Source organism: Euprymna scolopes, chromosome 2, assembly GCF_053919585.1.
Source record: "Euprymna scolopes isolate OS-2025 chromosome 2, ASM5391958v1, whole genome shotgun sequence".
NCBI classification, from domain to species: domain Eukaryota; kingdom Metazoa; phylum Mollusca; class Cephalopoda; order Sepiida; family Sepiolidae; genus Euprymna; species Euprymna scolopes.
The window spans coordinates 72,451,943-72,468,533 of NC_136483.1; the positions used below are offsets into that span (position 1 = coordinate 72,451,943).

A 16,591-nucleotide genomic window follows, 5' to 3' on the forward strand; every position below is an offset into this window, starting at 1 on the left:
TCTTAGGATATTGAGCACTTTATAGTGACTATCTATCATTTCCTATCCCGAGCAAAGCCTAGTAGATTTTCTTGGATAAAAACAGTATAACAAAACACAGTCACATTTTTTTTCCTGGGCGACACAGTCTTTGACCATATTTGCTCTATCCAGGATATCGAGCACTTGAAAGAAGGAACAGGCGATTTTGACCAAAGTTAATACCTTACACAGCCTAACATTACAAGTACATGTAAGAAGTTTTATTACCACACAAGCTGAAAGGCTCGACATATAGAATCAACAGCAAGTTCTTTGATATGACAAGGACGAGTTCGAAATGAATGTTTCTTTTTAAAGCACAATTGCACCATGATACTTGACTTTTGTATTTTTAATTTTAATTCAAGCTTCTAAAATAAATTATTTTATAAAAATCAATAGTAAGTTCTCTACAGTGCAATGTAATTGTGTGCTAAGTCACTGAAGTGGGGGTCATATAAAGCTTCCTCCCGGTGCCCTGCAATGGGTTCCCAACTTGAGCAAGCAATCAATCAATTTGATTAAAAAATGGGCGATTTCACTGATTTTGATGACAATAAAAATATGGGAGTGTGAAACATTCGTTGATCATCATTCAATCCTGGGAAACGTCGTGTCTCCTTGCTAGTGATAAATAAAGCTCATTCAAAAACTGAAGAAGAAAAAAAAAGATTGTAAAAAAGAAAATAAAAAAAATCAAGATAATATTATCTGAAAAAACAAACAAAAATCTAAAATATTTGCAAAAAATTTGTATTTTCTATAAAATGTTTCAATTACATTATATGGCAGGTTATATGTTTACCTACGTTATGTGAATCTCATAAGGTGACGTGCAACTGTTGCGTTCAAACGAAAAACGTCTTGAAAAATAATAAACATTAGTAATCATAAGGTCTTCTTACCAATAATAGGTTACCCGGCACTGAGCACAAACAAGATGGCCAGGTTTTTGACAAAGCTCACATCTTAATTTGATCCCCTTCGGGTTGGCTAATGGATACACATTCATTTCTAAGATTATTGATTTTATATATTTATATATCTCTCTATATCTACCATACCATCGATGTATAAGCACAAATCTCCCCGTCTGTTAAGAGTGTTTTTTGTGTAATGTATATATGCGTACATAGGCAGTAACAGTTGCTAGGGGTGGCCGAGTCGGTGCAAGGGAAATAACTCTATCGGTTAAGAAGCAAATTTGTTACTTGTTAGAGGGTCGAAATTAAAAGAGAGATGACGTAGTCTTCCGAAGTTTTGAAGATACTTGACGTAGTTTAGTGAATTTATTTAAGCATATAAAAATGTTTGATTTTAATGTATTTCAGATTTTATTTTAGAGATTTTGAGAATTGAATTTAATTATTCCAATCACTTTTTAATTTTGGTGTGTTTGTCAGAGTAGTGGGATGTGAAACAAATGCATTTCAAGTGAAAACATTATTACGTACTTAAATGTCACATCGAAATTAGTATAAATTTCAAAAATTACAAAAAAAAAAAAAAAAAAATGATCCAGTAAAAAAATAATTACAAATAAAATTGATAGAATTATTGAATTTATTATACGCTTTAATATGAAAGAGTCCTTTGCGATCAATTCTATATATGACAAGCTAACTTATCTTCCTTGCTTTCAATTAAAACCCGCCATTTCAAAGTACAAAATGTCAGATCAGCAATATATATAATTATCAACAATCTTTAAATTAAATATGTACCTATTAGCTAACCCAAAAGAGATAAAATCAAGATTCAAATTAGATTTCTAACACTGTTGAAGTTGTATTCAACTAATCTCTCTCTCTCTCTCTCTCTCTCTCTCTCTCTCTCTCTCTCTCTCTCTCTCTCTCTCTATATATATATATATATATATATATATATATATATATATATATATATATATGAAGATTAGCTAAATAGAACTTCAACAGAGTATATATATATATATATATATATATATATATATATATATATGTGTGTGTGTGTGTGTGTGTGTGTGTGTGTGTGTGTGTGTGTGTGTGTATATATAGTCATTGTTGTACTATATCTTCAGCTCTTCAGTATTGCTAGACCAGTACCCATCCCAAGCCTGAATTCAGATGAACAACCATCCATCAAGGTGACAGTTTTATGTAAAAAAATAGGTTTTATATTATTTCATTTTAAACTTTTTTTCCATTCCACTGATCTTTTCTGTTTTCACTTGTTATAATGGCAAGAAATTTTATTTATTTATTTATAACGTCTTGGGTATTCAATATTTTTTGGACCTATTTATTATTATCATTGGACCTATTTATTATTATCATTTATTATTAATTAACTTTTAAGACTTGAATATAATTCATTCACACATTGGATGTCCGATGACTCATTTTGGATCTTACAGAGTACAACTTAATTGACTGTTTGATATTTTTTTCAAATTTGATTGACTTTTTGGACGTTACTATGACTTGTAGATGTGATTTTTTGCAATAGTAACGTCTTTGGAAAGTGCTAAGAACAGCGCTAAGAATTAATATATATATATATATATATATATATATATATATATATATATATATATATATATATATATATATATGTGTGTGTGTGTGTGTGTATGTGTGTGCAGTTAAATTGATTGATAAAAAGAATGATAAACATATGAATGGATCACTAGTTAGCAATCAACAAGGGGAATTTTGAAATAAAGGTGAGAAAACATGAATTAAAAAATAAAAAATATATATCAACAACTTTGCAAAAATATTAAATATACTTTGAAAAAACAAATTTTTAAAATTTTAGAATAAAAAGTAAACAAAAGCGTCAGAAAGTTAATCTCAAAATTCCGTTGTAGGTATGTGCATATGTGTGACATTTTACCTTCTGGGTGGCTGTATTCACTGGAGATAGAGTAGCAGGCTTAAAAGGAATTTCACCATGGCACATTCCAGTTGTTTGGTTTCAGGGCACAGAATTAACTTTGGCCCTAACACTCAGACTTAGGGTCAGTGCATACACCGGTTTTTGTAGAAGAGTAAGGGACTTTACGATCGAAGATGCACCACCTGACTGATTCTCTTTAGATATTCAACCCTTGGGTATCAAGGCTCTTAGTTGACTTCAGTCGGGTCTAAGCAAATAGGGTGTTAGAATTGTAGTTCTGTCTATGTATCCTTCAGCAAACATTCACGTCTGTGGAGACTTCAATGTTCACAATGTGGAACGGTTAACCCCCTCAAACAAGAACGACGACGAGGAGAGGTTCTGTCATGATTTCTCTATTGCTTATGACCTCACTCAGATTGCCCATGAACCCACCCGTGTGCCTGACACTGTCAGCCAGTACGCAAGTCTCACAACTTGCCCTGAGCTATGTTCATCTTCTCTTCTGTCTCCACTGGGATCTTCTGACCACTCTGTTGCATGTTGAGATAAAAACGAAATATAATAAGTCCCCTGACGTACCTCTCCATCGTACAGTATATTGATACTCTATGGCTGACTGGGAGAGCTTCCATACATTTATATCAGATCTACCTCTGCATTCTATGTTTAAAAAGGATGTGTCCTCTATAGTATCAGACCTGACAGAATGGTTAATTGTAGGTATAGACCGTTTCATACCCTCGAAAAAGTTCCAGCAAAAACCTTACAGCCAGCCGTGGTTCTCTCCAGAATGTGCTGCTGCCATTGCACACAGAAACCACTTTTTCCATTGCTTCCAACGTAATAGCTGTACTGAAACTAAAGCTGCTTTCAGGACCGCCAGCAACCACTGTAAAAAAGTGATAAAGAATGCGAGAGAGTTGTAAGTTCAGTCCGTCGAGTCCAAAGTAGCCGACCAGCAGCTTGGTTCTCATCAGTTTTGGCAAATAGAAAACAGAATCCTGAATAGGAGTGTGTGCTCTATCCCAACTATTATTAATGGACTTGAGATAATCTCGTCAGCATCAGACAAAGCTAAACTCTTTGCCAAGAACTTTGTAGCTAATTCTACCCTTAACGGCCAAGGCCGTCAACCCCCAGCATTTCCTCTTGCAACTGAAAACACGCTATGCGACATACAAATATCTGTACATGATGTTGCCAAGCCAATCAAAAACCTTGATTCCAGTAAAGCAACTGACCCTGACAGCATTCCAATTATAGTGCTCAAAAACTTCAACCAGAACTAGCTCCCATACTTACAAAGTTATTTAAGCATTGTCTTAAGGAGAAATGCTTCCTAACTGCATGAAAAATCTCATCAGTATGCCCTGTATTTAAGAATTCAGGTGATCGTTCATATCCCTCTCAGTAAAGGCCAATGTCTCCTGTGCATCATGAGTAAGTTACTGGAATCTGTGTTAAATAAAGAAGTAGTCAACCATCTTAGGAAAAATAACCTTCTTAGTGACATACAATATGGTTTCCATTCTGATAGATCTACAACAGATGTGCTTACAGTTATATCTCACAGGATTAGTGAATCTCTCGACGAAGGTTTCCTCTCCTTCATATCAAAGCCCTTTGATAGGGTATGGCATAAAGGCTTACTTCATAAGATCTCCAGCTATAGTATAGCTGGAAATGTCTTCTCAATTATTAAATCATTTCTCTCTGATAGGTTCATAACAGTAGTCATTGATGGGCAGAAATCAGAAGCTCTCAGTATTAATGCTGGATTCCCTCAGGGGTCCATCCTGGGCCCAACTCTCTTCCTAATCTACATCAATAATCTTTCAAATCACATCCTTACATCATTCGTAGACATTTATGCTGATGACACCACCATCTACGGTAACACATCAAAGATAGTAAACGACCAAGTTCTCTCTGATTCTCTCTCCTCTGATCTTGAGCATGTGGTATAATGGGGAAAGAGGTGGCTGGTTACTTTTAACGCATCTAAAACCAAGCTTCTATCCTTACATCATCAATGCTTTGATGTCCATCTGGCATCAATTGAAATGAATGGCTCTTGTCTTGGGGAGGCTTCATGTTTTGATAAGTTTCTGGGCTTGACCATTATTCCCGATCTGAAATGGAACACATATATCAAATCTGTTGTCAAGGTCACTGAGAAAATAGCAGGATCCTTCTACTGCTCCAGTAGATATCTCACTCCTGATGCAATTTTCTACCTATATAAAAGCCAGGTACAGCCAATGATGAAGTACTGTTGCCACATATGGGCTGGAGCTGCTAGAAGCAGCTTATCCTGCCTTGACAGAGTTCAAAATGGACTTCATAGCTTAGTTGGGATACCCTTTTCTCTTCCCTGCAACCTCTTTCCCACAGAAGAGATGTTGCAATCCTGTCTCTACTTTATCGTTATTTCCATGGCAGGTGCTCGCCTGAGCTTCAATCTATGCCCCCCCCCTTCGCCAAACTTTCACAAAAAACACTCGTCTAGCCAGAACCACTACCAATAGTTTCCCAGACTCTTTATCTGTGCCTAGACCTAAATGTACATTCCATGAGCAGAGCTTCTTTCTTAGAACTGCACGCCTGTGGAACTCTCTTTCATTCACCTGCTTCCCAGGTGACTACAATCTGATTGTCTTCAAGTCCAATTTAAACAAGTTCTTGATGAACCGTCCCCATATGTAATCCAACTTACAAAAATCCCATTACCTATGTCATAAACGCTATAATCACATTGACTATTGTATACCCATTAACCCTTATCTTCGAGTGGCCTCCAGGCCTTGATAAGTGATGATTCCTGTGTAAAAAAAAAATTCGTCCATGCAAATAGTTATGCAAGCATAGCAAAAATGAAAGAGCATAAAGTCGGCAGTCCAGCAAGAAAAGCAAAAAGATTAACACAAGAAAGGGAAAACGAACAGAATGGCAATAACTTAAAATCCAAATAATTAGATTTTCATATTTTTTTCCTTCTTTTTTTTTTGGTCCGGATTTTATTTATTTATTTCAAAACAATCAACACTTGATCAGCGCTAAAATAAAATCATATAATCAACAAACAGAATAAGGATAAAATAAAATGCCACAGATATCAAACTTAAAGAGTCTTTCAGTTTCCTTTGGTAATTAGAAAGTCTATGGTGTTTAAACATAGAGAAGTCTTCTCGACTGAATATTCAATAGGACGACCCAACGGGTCTCTGGAAATGTAGGAAAGATGAAGATTGAACCACAGGGAAGTTTTCTCAACTCAATATTCAGTGGATAACTCAACGGGCCTCAGCCGTATCCACGTGCCCTCAAAACATATAGCAAAGTTTTCTTCTTCTTTTCACATGAGACGGGGGAGAGGGAGTAAGAACTTGCCTTATATCTGCAAACCAAGGGTAGCAAAAGAACATATCACTGATCTGTTTCTTTTTGGCATCTTGTTTCACTACTCCGTATAAAAGTTCCAATTTACAGAGATGTTCACGCTTCCTCGCCGTAATATCCAAGCCCCTTTTTTCCCAAGCACTTCCTTTCACGCTAACATCAACCGAGCAAGAGAGAAAATCTTTCTTTCTTTTTCCCCTTTTTTGTTTTTCTCGCCACAGATCAGCATGTGCATAACGTCATCCCCCCCCCCGGCTTCAATCATGCATCATATCTAAAATTAGAAAGTCTGGCCATTTGGTAGATTTCTTGTCGCTTACGTGATCCCTCACTTTGATTCAATAGCGATGTTTACAGTTGCCCTGTTAAGTCAGTACACCACTTTATTGCTTCTTCCTTTTTTCTCTGGTGTTGCTCGGGCCCCATTCGTCACAGTGCTTGAGTCGCGGCAGGTGCAACACATCACAGGTGTCCCAGAAACAACTGAATTTCTGTTCAAAAAGCCACTGTTTTATAGGCTTGTTTAATTTTATGCCGGATTTTTACTTTTGTAGTTTGAAGTGATTTTTATTGGTTGGAAAATATTTTCAATTCACATGTTTCTGTGAAAACTTCTTGCTTTTGGGAGTAATGAAAAAAGTGAATCCCAATGAAACGGGGGGAGGGGGGGAGAAAAATGGTAGCAATTAAAGCCATTTGCTTTTTAGCATTCATTCGAATCGCATCTCGCTGTAAAAATCCGATGATAAAAGAAGTGAAAATGAAACAAGAAGATAGGTTAAGCCAAACAAACAAAAAAAAAAAAAAAAAAAAAGAAAGAAAAAAAAGAAAAGGGGCAGCTTATTGTGACCATTGGTCTCGTCTCCTACATTGATTTCTAATCTATCACAAACCAACTCACACCTCAGAGTTCAGTTTTTTTTCTGTTTGGATCTTAAGAAGTATAACTTTATTCGTAATTTGATATATTCAAATTTAACTGACTTTTTGGATTTCAGCACAATCCATTCAGATTTCGGATTCCAGATTCTTCTTTTTTGACTTTACGGAGTACAACTTCATTAATTAATTATTTGATTTTTTTTTCCAATCTTCTATTTAACACTATACTTTTTAATTCACTTTTTTTATGAATTAAAAAGTTGTTTTTTTTTAAACATATTTTCAAATTTATGCTAATCAATGATACATTTTTTGTTTTACTAAGGTTTATTCTTTGATGAAAAGCGTCTATCTTTGAAAATCCATGGATTAAGATTTTCATAATTCCTTGTTTGACTTTTTGATGGATTGATATTGTAATTTAATCAATTTTTATTTACATCATCAATTTCTCTTGATATATATATATATATATATATATATATATGAGAAATTATATATATACTAGCAGGACCTATGTACCGACGTTTCCCGATGGAAGTATGCCCCCCCCCTCTTCAGACCTGAACAATGATTCCCATAGTCTTTAAATTTTTCCTTTTGACTTTGTCATAATTTTTTCTAGTGATTATCATCGAGTATAGGCCTAATTTTCAGAATAAAAAAAAATTAAGGTAGTACTTTTAATGACTGTAATAGTTGGGAATAAGTTTGTAATAATAATTTTATGATCATTGGAATGCACACTTTTCTTTGCCACAGCAGTTGTTTATGCTGCCCCTAACCATTGAATGTTTCTCTTTTCTCCAAGGTATTTTAGTAGTGTGAAAGCTGAGTATGGAATCTATGATAAACGCCATAGAAATTTGTGAAAAATTGAAAATAAAAATCTAAATGCTAGTGGCAGCATTTACAATGGGAGTGTCCAAAAAGTGGATGTTCACTGTAGTAGAACGTTATAATTCCAAATGTAAGCCTGTAAGCGCTGATAATCGCCTGAAAAATTTACGAATAATTAAAAAATGGAAAAAAGTAAATGGTAGGGGAAGCATTGCTCAGGTCCACCAATTCTTTATTATTATTATTATTATTATTATTTTTTGTAATCTGAAAGTTATGCCTGTAATCGATGATAATCACTGGAAAATAAAGTATTGAAAACTGAAAAGGTGAAATCTAAAGGCTAGGGTCAGCATTGTTCAAATTCACCAAACCATGTTAGGGTGTACCTGAACAATTGGCCCCCATCCCTTTCAATTACTAAAGTTGACCATGTCGCCTTTTCTCAAGTATTTGCGTGGATTAATATCGATTGGACGCTTGGCTACCAGGAAAGGCTGCACATTTAAAGATTTGGAACGGGGTTTCCGTTTCACATGTAACATTATAGTAAATATGAAAAAAAGCTATATATTTAAAGATTTGGAAGGGGAAATTTTTCGTGTCAATGTTCTTTTATAATATGGTAACTTAGTGTCCAAACGATAATAATCTGCAGAATTAGTTTTAAAAAGCCAAAGAGGTAAAAATATGTAAATGGGTTCCAATTGTTAGGGTACACCCATGTTTGCATTACGGAATGTGTGGTGGTCCTAAATATGACCTTAAACTATAGCCAATGGTAAGGCCCTAACTTGGAGGCTTTGGGGAGTGTGGATCCACCCTTTAATTGCTATTGCTCCCAGGTCCACTCTGACCTGGAGTGGTAGTACCTGTTAGGGTCCCAACTATGGGTTAAATAGAAACCAACTTGAAAAAAAAAACAATATATTCTATTAAAACATTTTTTCTTCAAAATCACTGGATTTGACATTAAATAACCTGAAAAGGGTTGATATGCCGTAAAACAAAAACAACAACAACAACAACAAAATAACAAAGGAATGTGTGGTATCAAAAAAAAAAAAAGAAAAGAAAAGAAAATGAAGTTTGTAGTGTGAAATGTTTTCAATGAGATAAGAACAGAAGCAAAAGGGAAGCTGTTTTGTTGTGGTTTTCAATGATGATAATGATTAAAGAAAGTGTCGAAAGACAGTATGTAAACTGGAGTAAAAAAATAAAGGGAACGGAATATTAGTCTGTATTACGAAGTGTGTTCAACGGTAAAAAAAATTCGGTCATAGGGTTTGTGTAATTTTTGTTGTTGTTGCTTTGATCATGACATCGACGACAAAGGAGATTCTTATAGTGGATAGCATGTTTTAAACTTTGTAAAAGAAAGCAAATAAACTGATTATTGAATGTTCGTTTAATGATTTTCTCTTTCTTATAGTTTTCAATCTTACATGATTGAAATGACCTATTCATTAAATGAACTTGACGCTGGGCAACATAACGTCTCTTAGTGACGCCATATTTTAATGTTAGTAACCGTTGTCTTATGAAGTGAAGAACTGGATTCCAGAATATGAGAATTATCAGAGTTCAGCCAATCAGAATGGACGGACTTTGGAGAGGGAGCTTTTATTATTTCTGAATTGGAAATTGGAAGGATTATGTTAGATCTATATAAGTATGAGTCAGTTACAGCAGGCATAATCATCCCAACAAGTGCATAAGTTAAAAAACAAACAAAAATAATAATTTCTTATCTATTACGAAAAACAAAACTAGTCCATGTTAATCATATCAAAGTAACTGTAAGAAAAAAACCCACAAAAAATAAAAAATTTATACGTTATTCGATAGACTTTTATGCAGAAATTTATGAATAAATAAACATCTACAATAAAACAAATGGATAAAAAAATGATGTCTTACCTTCTGTAAAACAAATAGATTTCTTTTTAACAAACTACACAGACGAGAGTTAATCGCATTGAATTAATTTTAACGTTCTCAGTTGCCGAAAATTATGTAAATAACGAGACTGTTAATTAAAGGCCTCCATACATTTTTTTGAAAAAGGTGCAAAAATAAAGTTGACATTTCTTCAATTCAAACAATAAAATCAAAATGAATTGTTCTGATGCTGATGCTGGATTTCCGATTTTAACATTGCCAATATTCATATATTCTATTATATGAATATATGTTTTTAATATTGGAAACCTGTTATAAAAATTCTATGTCTAAACTTCATACTGTGGAATACTGGAATTTAATATCATTTAAATCTTTTTAGAAATAAACATTTTTTTATTTGAAGCTTCTTTTAAATGGTAAAAAAGTTAGGATGATGATATTTAATTAAATTAGTTACATCACATTACATATAGGGGCTTACATATATGGAAGGTTAAATTGCGTTGGAGGTACCTAAATATCGCCATTTATATAATCAAATGACTGCAGAAATTCCCCTCTGGACAAAAGTATCATAGGTTTGCAACAACAGATGCCACAGACAAATTCAATATGTTTAGGCCACTATCTTATGTAGCTTTCCAATACCATTTTAGACACATTCAGTCGTGATAATAAAATGCTACACTGCAACCTATGAGCAACATCATCGCAATCGCAACATCTTTAGAGGAAGGAATTCCTATTTTTCTCTTTAGATATTTAGTTCTATCACTGCTACCAGTAGTCACCGGCACAAATTCTACACTTTCCACATATTCTGTAATTACAATGACCGTAACTGGCTAATACACGTATACACCTACCATAATCTTTCCAATTTCCAATTCAGAATAATAAAGGCTTCCTCACCACAGTCCGCCATTCTGATTGGTTGAGATGTGAAAATTCTCATATCCCGGAATACAGTTCTTTGGTTTATAAACGAACTAATAGACATATTATTTCGCTCGACGTCATTCATTTAATGCATAGGTCATTTCAATCATATAAGATCAAAAAATACAAGAGAGAGAAAACCATTAAACGAACATTCAATAACCAATTTACTTGCTTTCTTTTACAAAGTTTAAAACATGCTAACCACTGTAAGAATCTCCTTTGTTGTCAACAACAACAACAACAACAACATAAACAGCCGATGGTTCAAACCGACGCATTACATTTATATTTATATATTGAAGCATTTAGCTCGCAAATATTTGCGTCTTTTATATTAGGATTTATCTTTTAAAAAAATATTATAGAAGTGAATGTAATTTGACAACATTTATAGGTTTTCCGGTATTATGACATTACTGAATATCACATCTAAAATTGCCGCCGACAAAACGTTATGCTTTCTGAGAGGCCAGCCAAACAATGCATGTGCGCGCGTTGTTTGGCTTATGGCAAGACTATTTGTCAGCGACAATTTACATGTATTATTCATTTACAGATTATCCAAAAACTTATAAATGTCATCAAATTAGTGTGAATGTGAAAAGCGGTGAGAAACAGCCAATTTAACTTTATTGGAACCTTGAACGTTACCTTTATGCTATATAGAGAATGTGGCTATATTGAAGATGTTAACTCTGGACTAAATTGAAGAGGTTAGCTCCAAAATATTTGCGTTTTTCAAAAATTATTATGCCGAAAAAACAAAAAAGTTTTATACGAACTTGTTTTTGCCAACAATCTGGTGATACCTGTGTAAAAAAAAAAAAAAGAAAAAAAAAAAATTCCGTAATTTTTTTCGGAACAAATCACAATACAAAAGACGTGATTATTTGGGAGTTAAACTCTTCAATATATAAATATATATGAAATGTGTCGGTACATTTGACGCGGTACATTCATTTTGGCCATGGTTGTCAGTGCCCGCTATTTTACTGGGCTGTCAGAGGCTCCCACTAACAACTGTAGTTTGTGTGTGTGTTTTTTTTTTTTTTTTTTTTTTTACAGGTTGAGTTGGGCATACTTCCACTGGGAAACGCCGGTACACGGGTCCTGCTACTGTTTTATATTGAAAGACAATATTGAAATGAAATAAGCAAGAAATCATGGAACGTAATTCGGCGGAGAGGGATCACCAAATTGACAAACAACAAAGAATGACTACAACTAGCAACTGCCGCCATCTATGGTAATATTTTTCTAGCTGATCTATGGTAATATTTTTTTTAAGCTGTTTATTATTTACGTGCTTTACAGACGATAATGCATTAGATAATTAAATGTTATATTGTTTTCAGGGCGTGGTTTCACCATAACTGTTCTGATTTTGTGTTATATTTCAACGGGACAAGTCCGGTACACGGTTCCTGCTAGTATATATATATATATATATATATATATATATATATATATATATATATATATATATATATATATTGTGTAACCGTTCCTCGCGTTGCTGTATATGTATGTGTCGCCAACATGTAACTTGCATTTGATTATTTTGCTTAATTCACTATTAATTGATTGTTTATCGTAGCAGAAATTATTAAAAATCCTATTTAAAAAACTAATTTAATTACGAAATTAAATCCATCACAATATATTCCATTCATTCGTAAATAATCTTTTGTTAATCGTTGAAGAAAATAATTAAAAACAGTATGAATTATTTCATGACCATGAATTTAACTTTCAAAGGACTATTTAAAAATAATGAGTTGCTTAAAAAAATAAAAATAAATAAAAAATGGCACAGTTTAAAAAAAAACAAAAGCATTAAAGATGCAAAATAAAATTGAAAGTAAAAACGTTTTCTGCGGCAGTGACGCAAGGTAGGTACAGCTAGGAGGGAGGGAGAGAGAGAGAGAGAGAGAGAGAGAGAGAGAGAGAGAGAGAGAGAGAGAGAGAGAGAGAGAGAGAGAGAGAGAAAGTCAAGTCAAGTATGTTAGCATATAAACGAGTACATCCTGTTTCAAAGACGCGTGGTTGGCAATTGAACCGGCTTGCTTGCGACGTCCGTGCCTGGCTCATCTCCCAAGATTAAATATAAAACTAAAAAATACAAAAAAGCTGGGGAGTTTGTAAGCCAACAGTCAAAGTGTTGTCCGCCACCCGGGTGACACCAAACAATGAAAGGAGCAAACAAGCTACAGAATTTGGTAGACCAGGTTTGGTGATGCTCTGATTATGCCCGGTGTCAACTTTTTCATTATATGTCCCAAAGACTCGAGTATAAATCCTAAATATATATGAGAAATATAAAAAGGGGAAATATCATTGGATGCCTCATACACTTTAGAAGACTCGGAGCCACCACCTATCGAACCCTCACTCACCCCTGCCCAACATTGCTAACAAATAAATATTTCCATTATGCTGGACTCCACTCAGACAAACGTTTGACTGACTTCTGCTTCCTATTTTATTTTTATGCTTTATATAGAGTGACACAGCCCTTTTTTTTTTTTTGTAAATGTGTCTGATTAATAGTTCAGTTTATCTTAACACGTGCATGCTTGGCAAACATTGTTGGTCCTCCGACAAAGGGGGAATTGGACATAGTAATTCACTCCAGTTCATCTATTCGCCCGTTCGTTTGTTCGCACTTTTCTCAATAACCACGCCTTGGATTAAAAAAAAAAAAATTGCCCAAACATTAGTCATGGTGAAAGTAAATTTTTGCCAAAACAGGTTTTCCGGGATAACTCTGGTTGCTCCCCTAGAGAGCATTATAGTAGTAAAGTTGCCCCAAAATCATTCATCCGTTAATTTCTTCGCACTTTTCTCAATAACCACATCTTGGATTTTTTTTAACTCATGGAGGGGACCCCGCATGCTTAGCTTGTTCATATTTAATTTAATTAAATTCTTATCTGTTGTTATTCTAATGTAAAGTTTATACTGTGTATACAGTTGTTTGCTATTTCACTTCAGTAGTTTAATAGGTTTTAAGATTCTTAAAGTTTAGAATTTCGAATTTCTCATTTAGACATAATGTGCACGAGTCGTCCAAATTTTACATGTACTGGCCTGTTGTAATGTTTTATATATTAGTGCCTATGCATTGACTTTATTCCAATTTCCTAAGAAAATATTTAGGGAATCAATTTTATCATTTACCATGTTTTCCATTTCGCTTTGTTATGCATTTGTAACAGTATGTTATATAAAAAATATCCTCCAATATCCATCATAGCTAAATAGACACGTTTATAAATTATCAATTAGTTTTTTTTTCGAAAGTCGTTTTTTTCTTTGTGCCAAGAAAAAATATCTAAAGTACTACTCCGTATATTAAACTACAAAATTAATTTATAGAAGTCATAAACATCAACATTTTTTTCACTCACGCACAGAGCAGTCTTAGCAAGAATGTTTGGCCACAGAATGACTAATTAAACTCCGCGGCGTATTTTTTTCAATTAAACCTTTGAAGGACTATTTCTTGAACCTTTGGGATTTACACAACAGTCACAAAGTGCTTTCAAGCACCAACGAAGAATGCACTAGCCAAAGACTTTCAGCAAATGATCTTTATTATTATTTCCTTCACAACGATGTTGTTTTAACTTTTGGCAACCTACACTTAACGGTGTCGGTAGCTTACATAAATATATTGTTATTTATAAAAGGGCCTTGTTTTTGTGTTTTTACCATCTCGTTTTGTTTCAAATTATTATAAGAGTGGGCCTTACTATTTATGCGAAGATAAACTCCTATATGTTGATGACCTCCAGCGTGACCTGAAAACGCAACCTTTTGATCTGGAGTCAGATTCAGATTATGAAAGATTTATATTCTTAGCATCAGGATCGTTGAGAAAGTAACAATTTATTTTTTGTGAGTAAAATGATGTTATATAAATTTGTAGGGGTTATTTTATTTACGAAACACACACACAAAACAAACACACGCGCACATAGAGAGAGAGAGAGAGAGAGAGAGAGAGAGAGAGAGAGAGAGAGAGAGAGAGAGAGAGAGAGAGAAAACATAGAAAGCATTTACGTTTTTGAATGAATTATATAATAAAATTCTTACTTGAAGCATGATCTCCGTATCCCGGAAGTAGTAGTAGTAGTAGAAGCTATATCTTATAATAATAATAATAATAATAATAATAATAATAATAATAATAATAATAATAATAATAACTAGCGGGACCTGTGAAAAATCCACAGGGGACTTGTTAATATGTAATACATTGATGTTGACTTTCTGCTGATGTCCAGTGTAAATAGAGACGCTCTGATATTATTGTACCTATTTACAATGCCTCCCCACGGGACAGAGTTAGACACCAGGGTGGGGTTTTTAACGCGTACAAAAGGTACAAAAATAAAAAAAATTGTCTCAGTCGTGAAGGACTGCTCCTCCACCGAAAGAGAACAAGAAATGGAAGTGCAGCATGCCTTTTTGTTAAAACTGCAAAAGTATTTATCTAAGCTAGCACGAACGCCCAGCAAAGCCCGGTCATAAAGTATCTATATATATATATACGAAATCTGCAAGAATTAAAATATCATATTTAAGCATACTTTATGACCGGGCTTTGCTGGGCGTTCGTTATATATATATATATATATATATATATAATATCCTATCGATTTTCTATATTATAAAGTTGCGATTTTAAAAATAAAAATATACCTATATGACTTGGATTCACTAGCTTGAATCAAAACCGAATATGTATACAAACAACTTTAGTTCCTTCAGCTATAATCGAAACCGAAACCAAAACTTATAAAGAATTCTTGATAAAATTATTTATAAAACGTACATTATTAGAGTGCCGTTAGCTATAACCGAAACCAAAACTTATGAGGAATTCTTAGTAAAATTATTTATAAAAAAATTAAATGATTTGAGTGCCATCAGCGATAATCGAAACCGAAATCAAAACTTATGAAAACTTCTTGGTAAAATTATTTATTACAAGAAATGGAGGTCCATAACAATTAAACGACCCAGATGTAAGCGTGACATAAATAACACACACACGCTATCGTATTAATATATAGATAATAACTGCGGAGACTAATACACATGAGCCACATAAGCGGGCAGACAAACTGCTGCGAAGGCAAAACCTGAAGAAGCGTTAGATGGAACCGAGAACATTAAAACTGCATATCTATAAGCTCTCTACCCCCTTCTTAATCCTCTCCCACTTCCCTATCACCGCTCCCTCGAAAAAATAGTGATACCAAATAGCCGAGAAGGGTCAAGGTAGAAAAGAGTGCTATGAGTAGGGCTATGACAACAGCATATTCGTTTCACTGTTTTTACTCTCGAGTATATATCCGACACAGTTAGACACAATTAATCAATTGAGGACCACATCACTCTAAAAACATATAAGATATCAATGGATATGTACCTGAGAATCAAAACAAGGAAAAGAATATGCTGTTGTCATAGCCCTAGCTATGAGTGGCATCTCTCCAGATGTGTCAGCAGTAGGCAGGGCTGACTTTGAATGAATAAAGAAAGTGCAAAAAGGCAGTCTTGACACAGAGCATTTGCATGATTTCTTGCGTTATTCACCAACAATCCATCTTGAGAAGATGCCAATTGTCATTATTTATAGCCTCATCTCTTTGAAGACTGAACGTGACACAATTTGCAAAGAAAAAATAAAGTAATGGCTTGAGATCAC

General features: G+C 34.0%; 2 protein-coding genes across 5 annotated transcripts in view; one reads left to right on the top strand and one right to left on the bottom strand.

Moving 5' to 3' along the window:
* Positions 1-16,581, bottom strand: part of LOC145292257 (zinc finger MYND domain-containing protein 12-like) — a 50,897-nt gene extending 34,316 nt beyond the window's left edge. The window contains exons 1-2 of one of the 4 annotated variants that reach the window (XM_080138599.1): positions 16,313-16,581; positions 11,655-11,681 (exon numbers count right to left, since the gene is read on the bottom strand). Coding sequence is in view for 2 of the 4 variants with exons in the window: in XM_080138581.1 (XP_079994707.1) it covers positions 3,643-3,878 (236 nt within the window). In the remaining 2 variants the exon portion in view is untranslated. Of the gene's footprint in view, positions 1-926; positions 1,169-3,642; positions 3,928-11,654; positions 11,682-14,970; positions 15,415-16,312 lie in introns of those variants that run through there. The other 3 variants (XM_080138594.1, XM_080138581.1, XM_080138586.1) reach the window with 3 other exon arrangements.
* The window catches only part of LOC145292280 (zinc finger MYND domain-containing protein 12-like), a 49,043-nt gene continuing 44,464 nt past the window's right edge, over positions 12,013-16,591 (top strand). The window contains exon 1 of the mRNA XM_080138615.1: positions 12,013-12,118. The gene's annotated coding sequence lies outside the window, so the exon portion shown is untranslated. The remainder of the gene's footprint in view (positions 12,119-16,591) is intronic.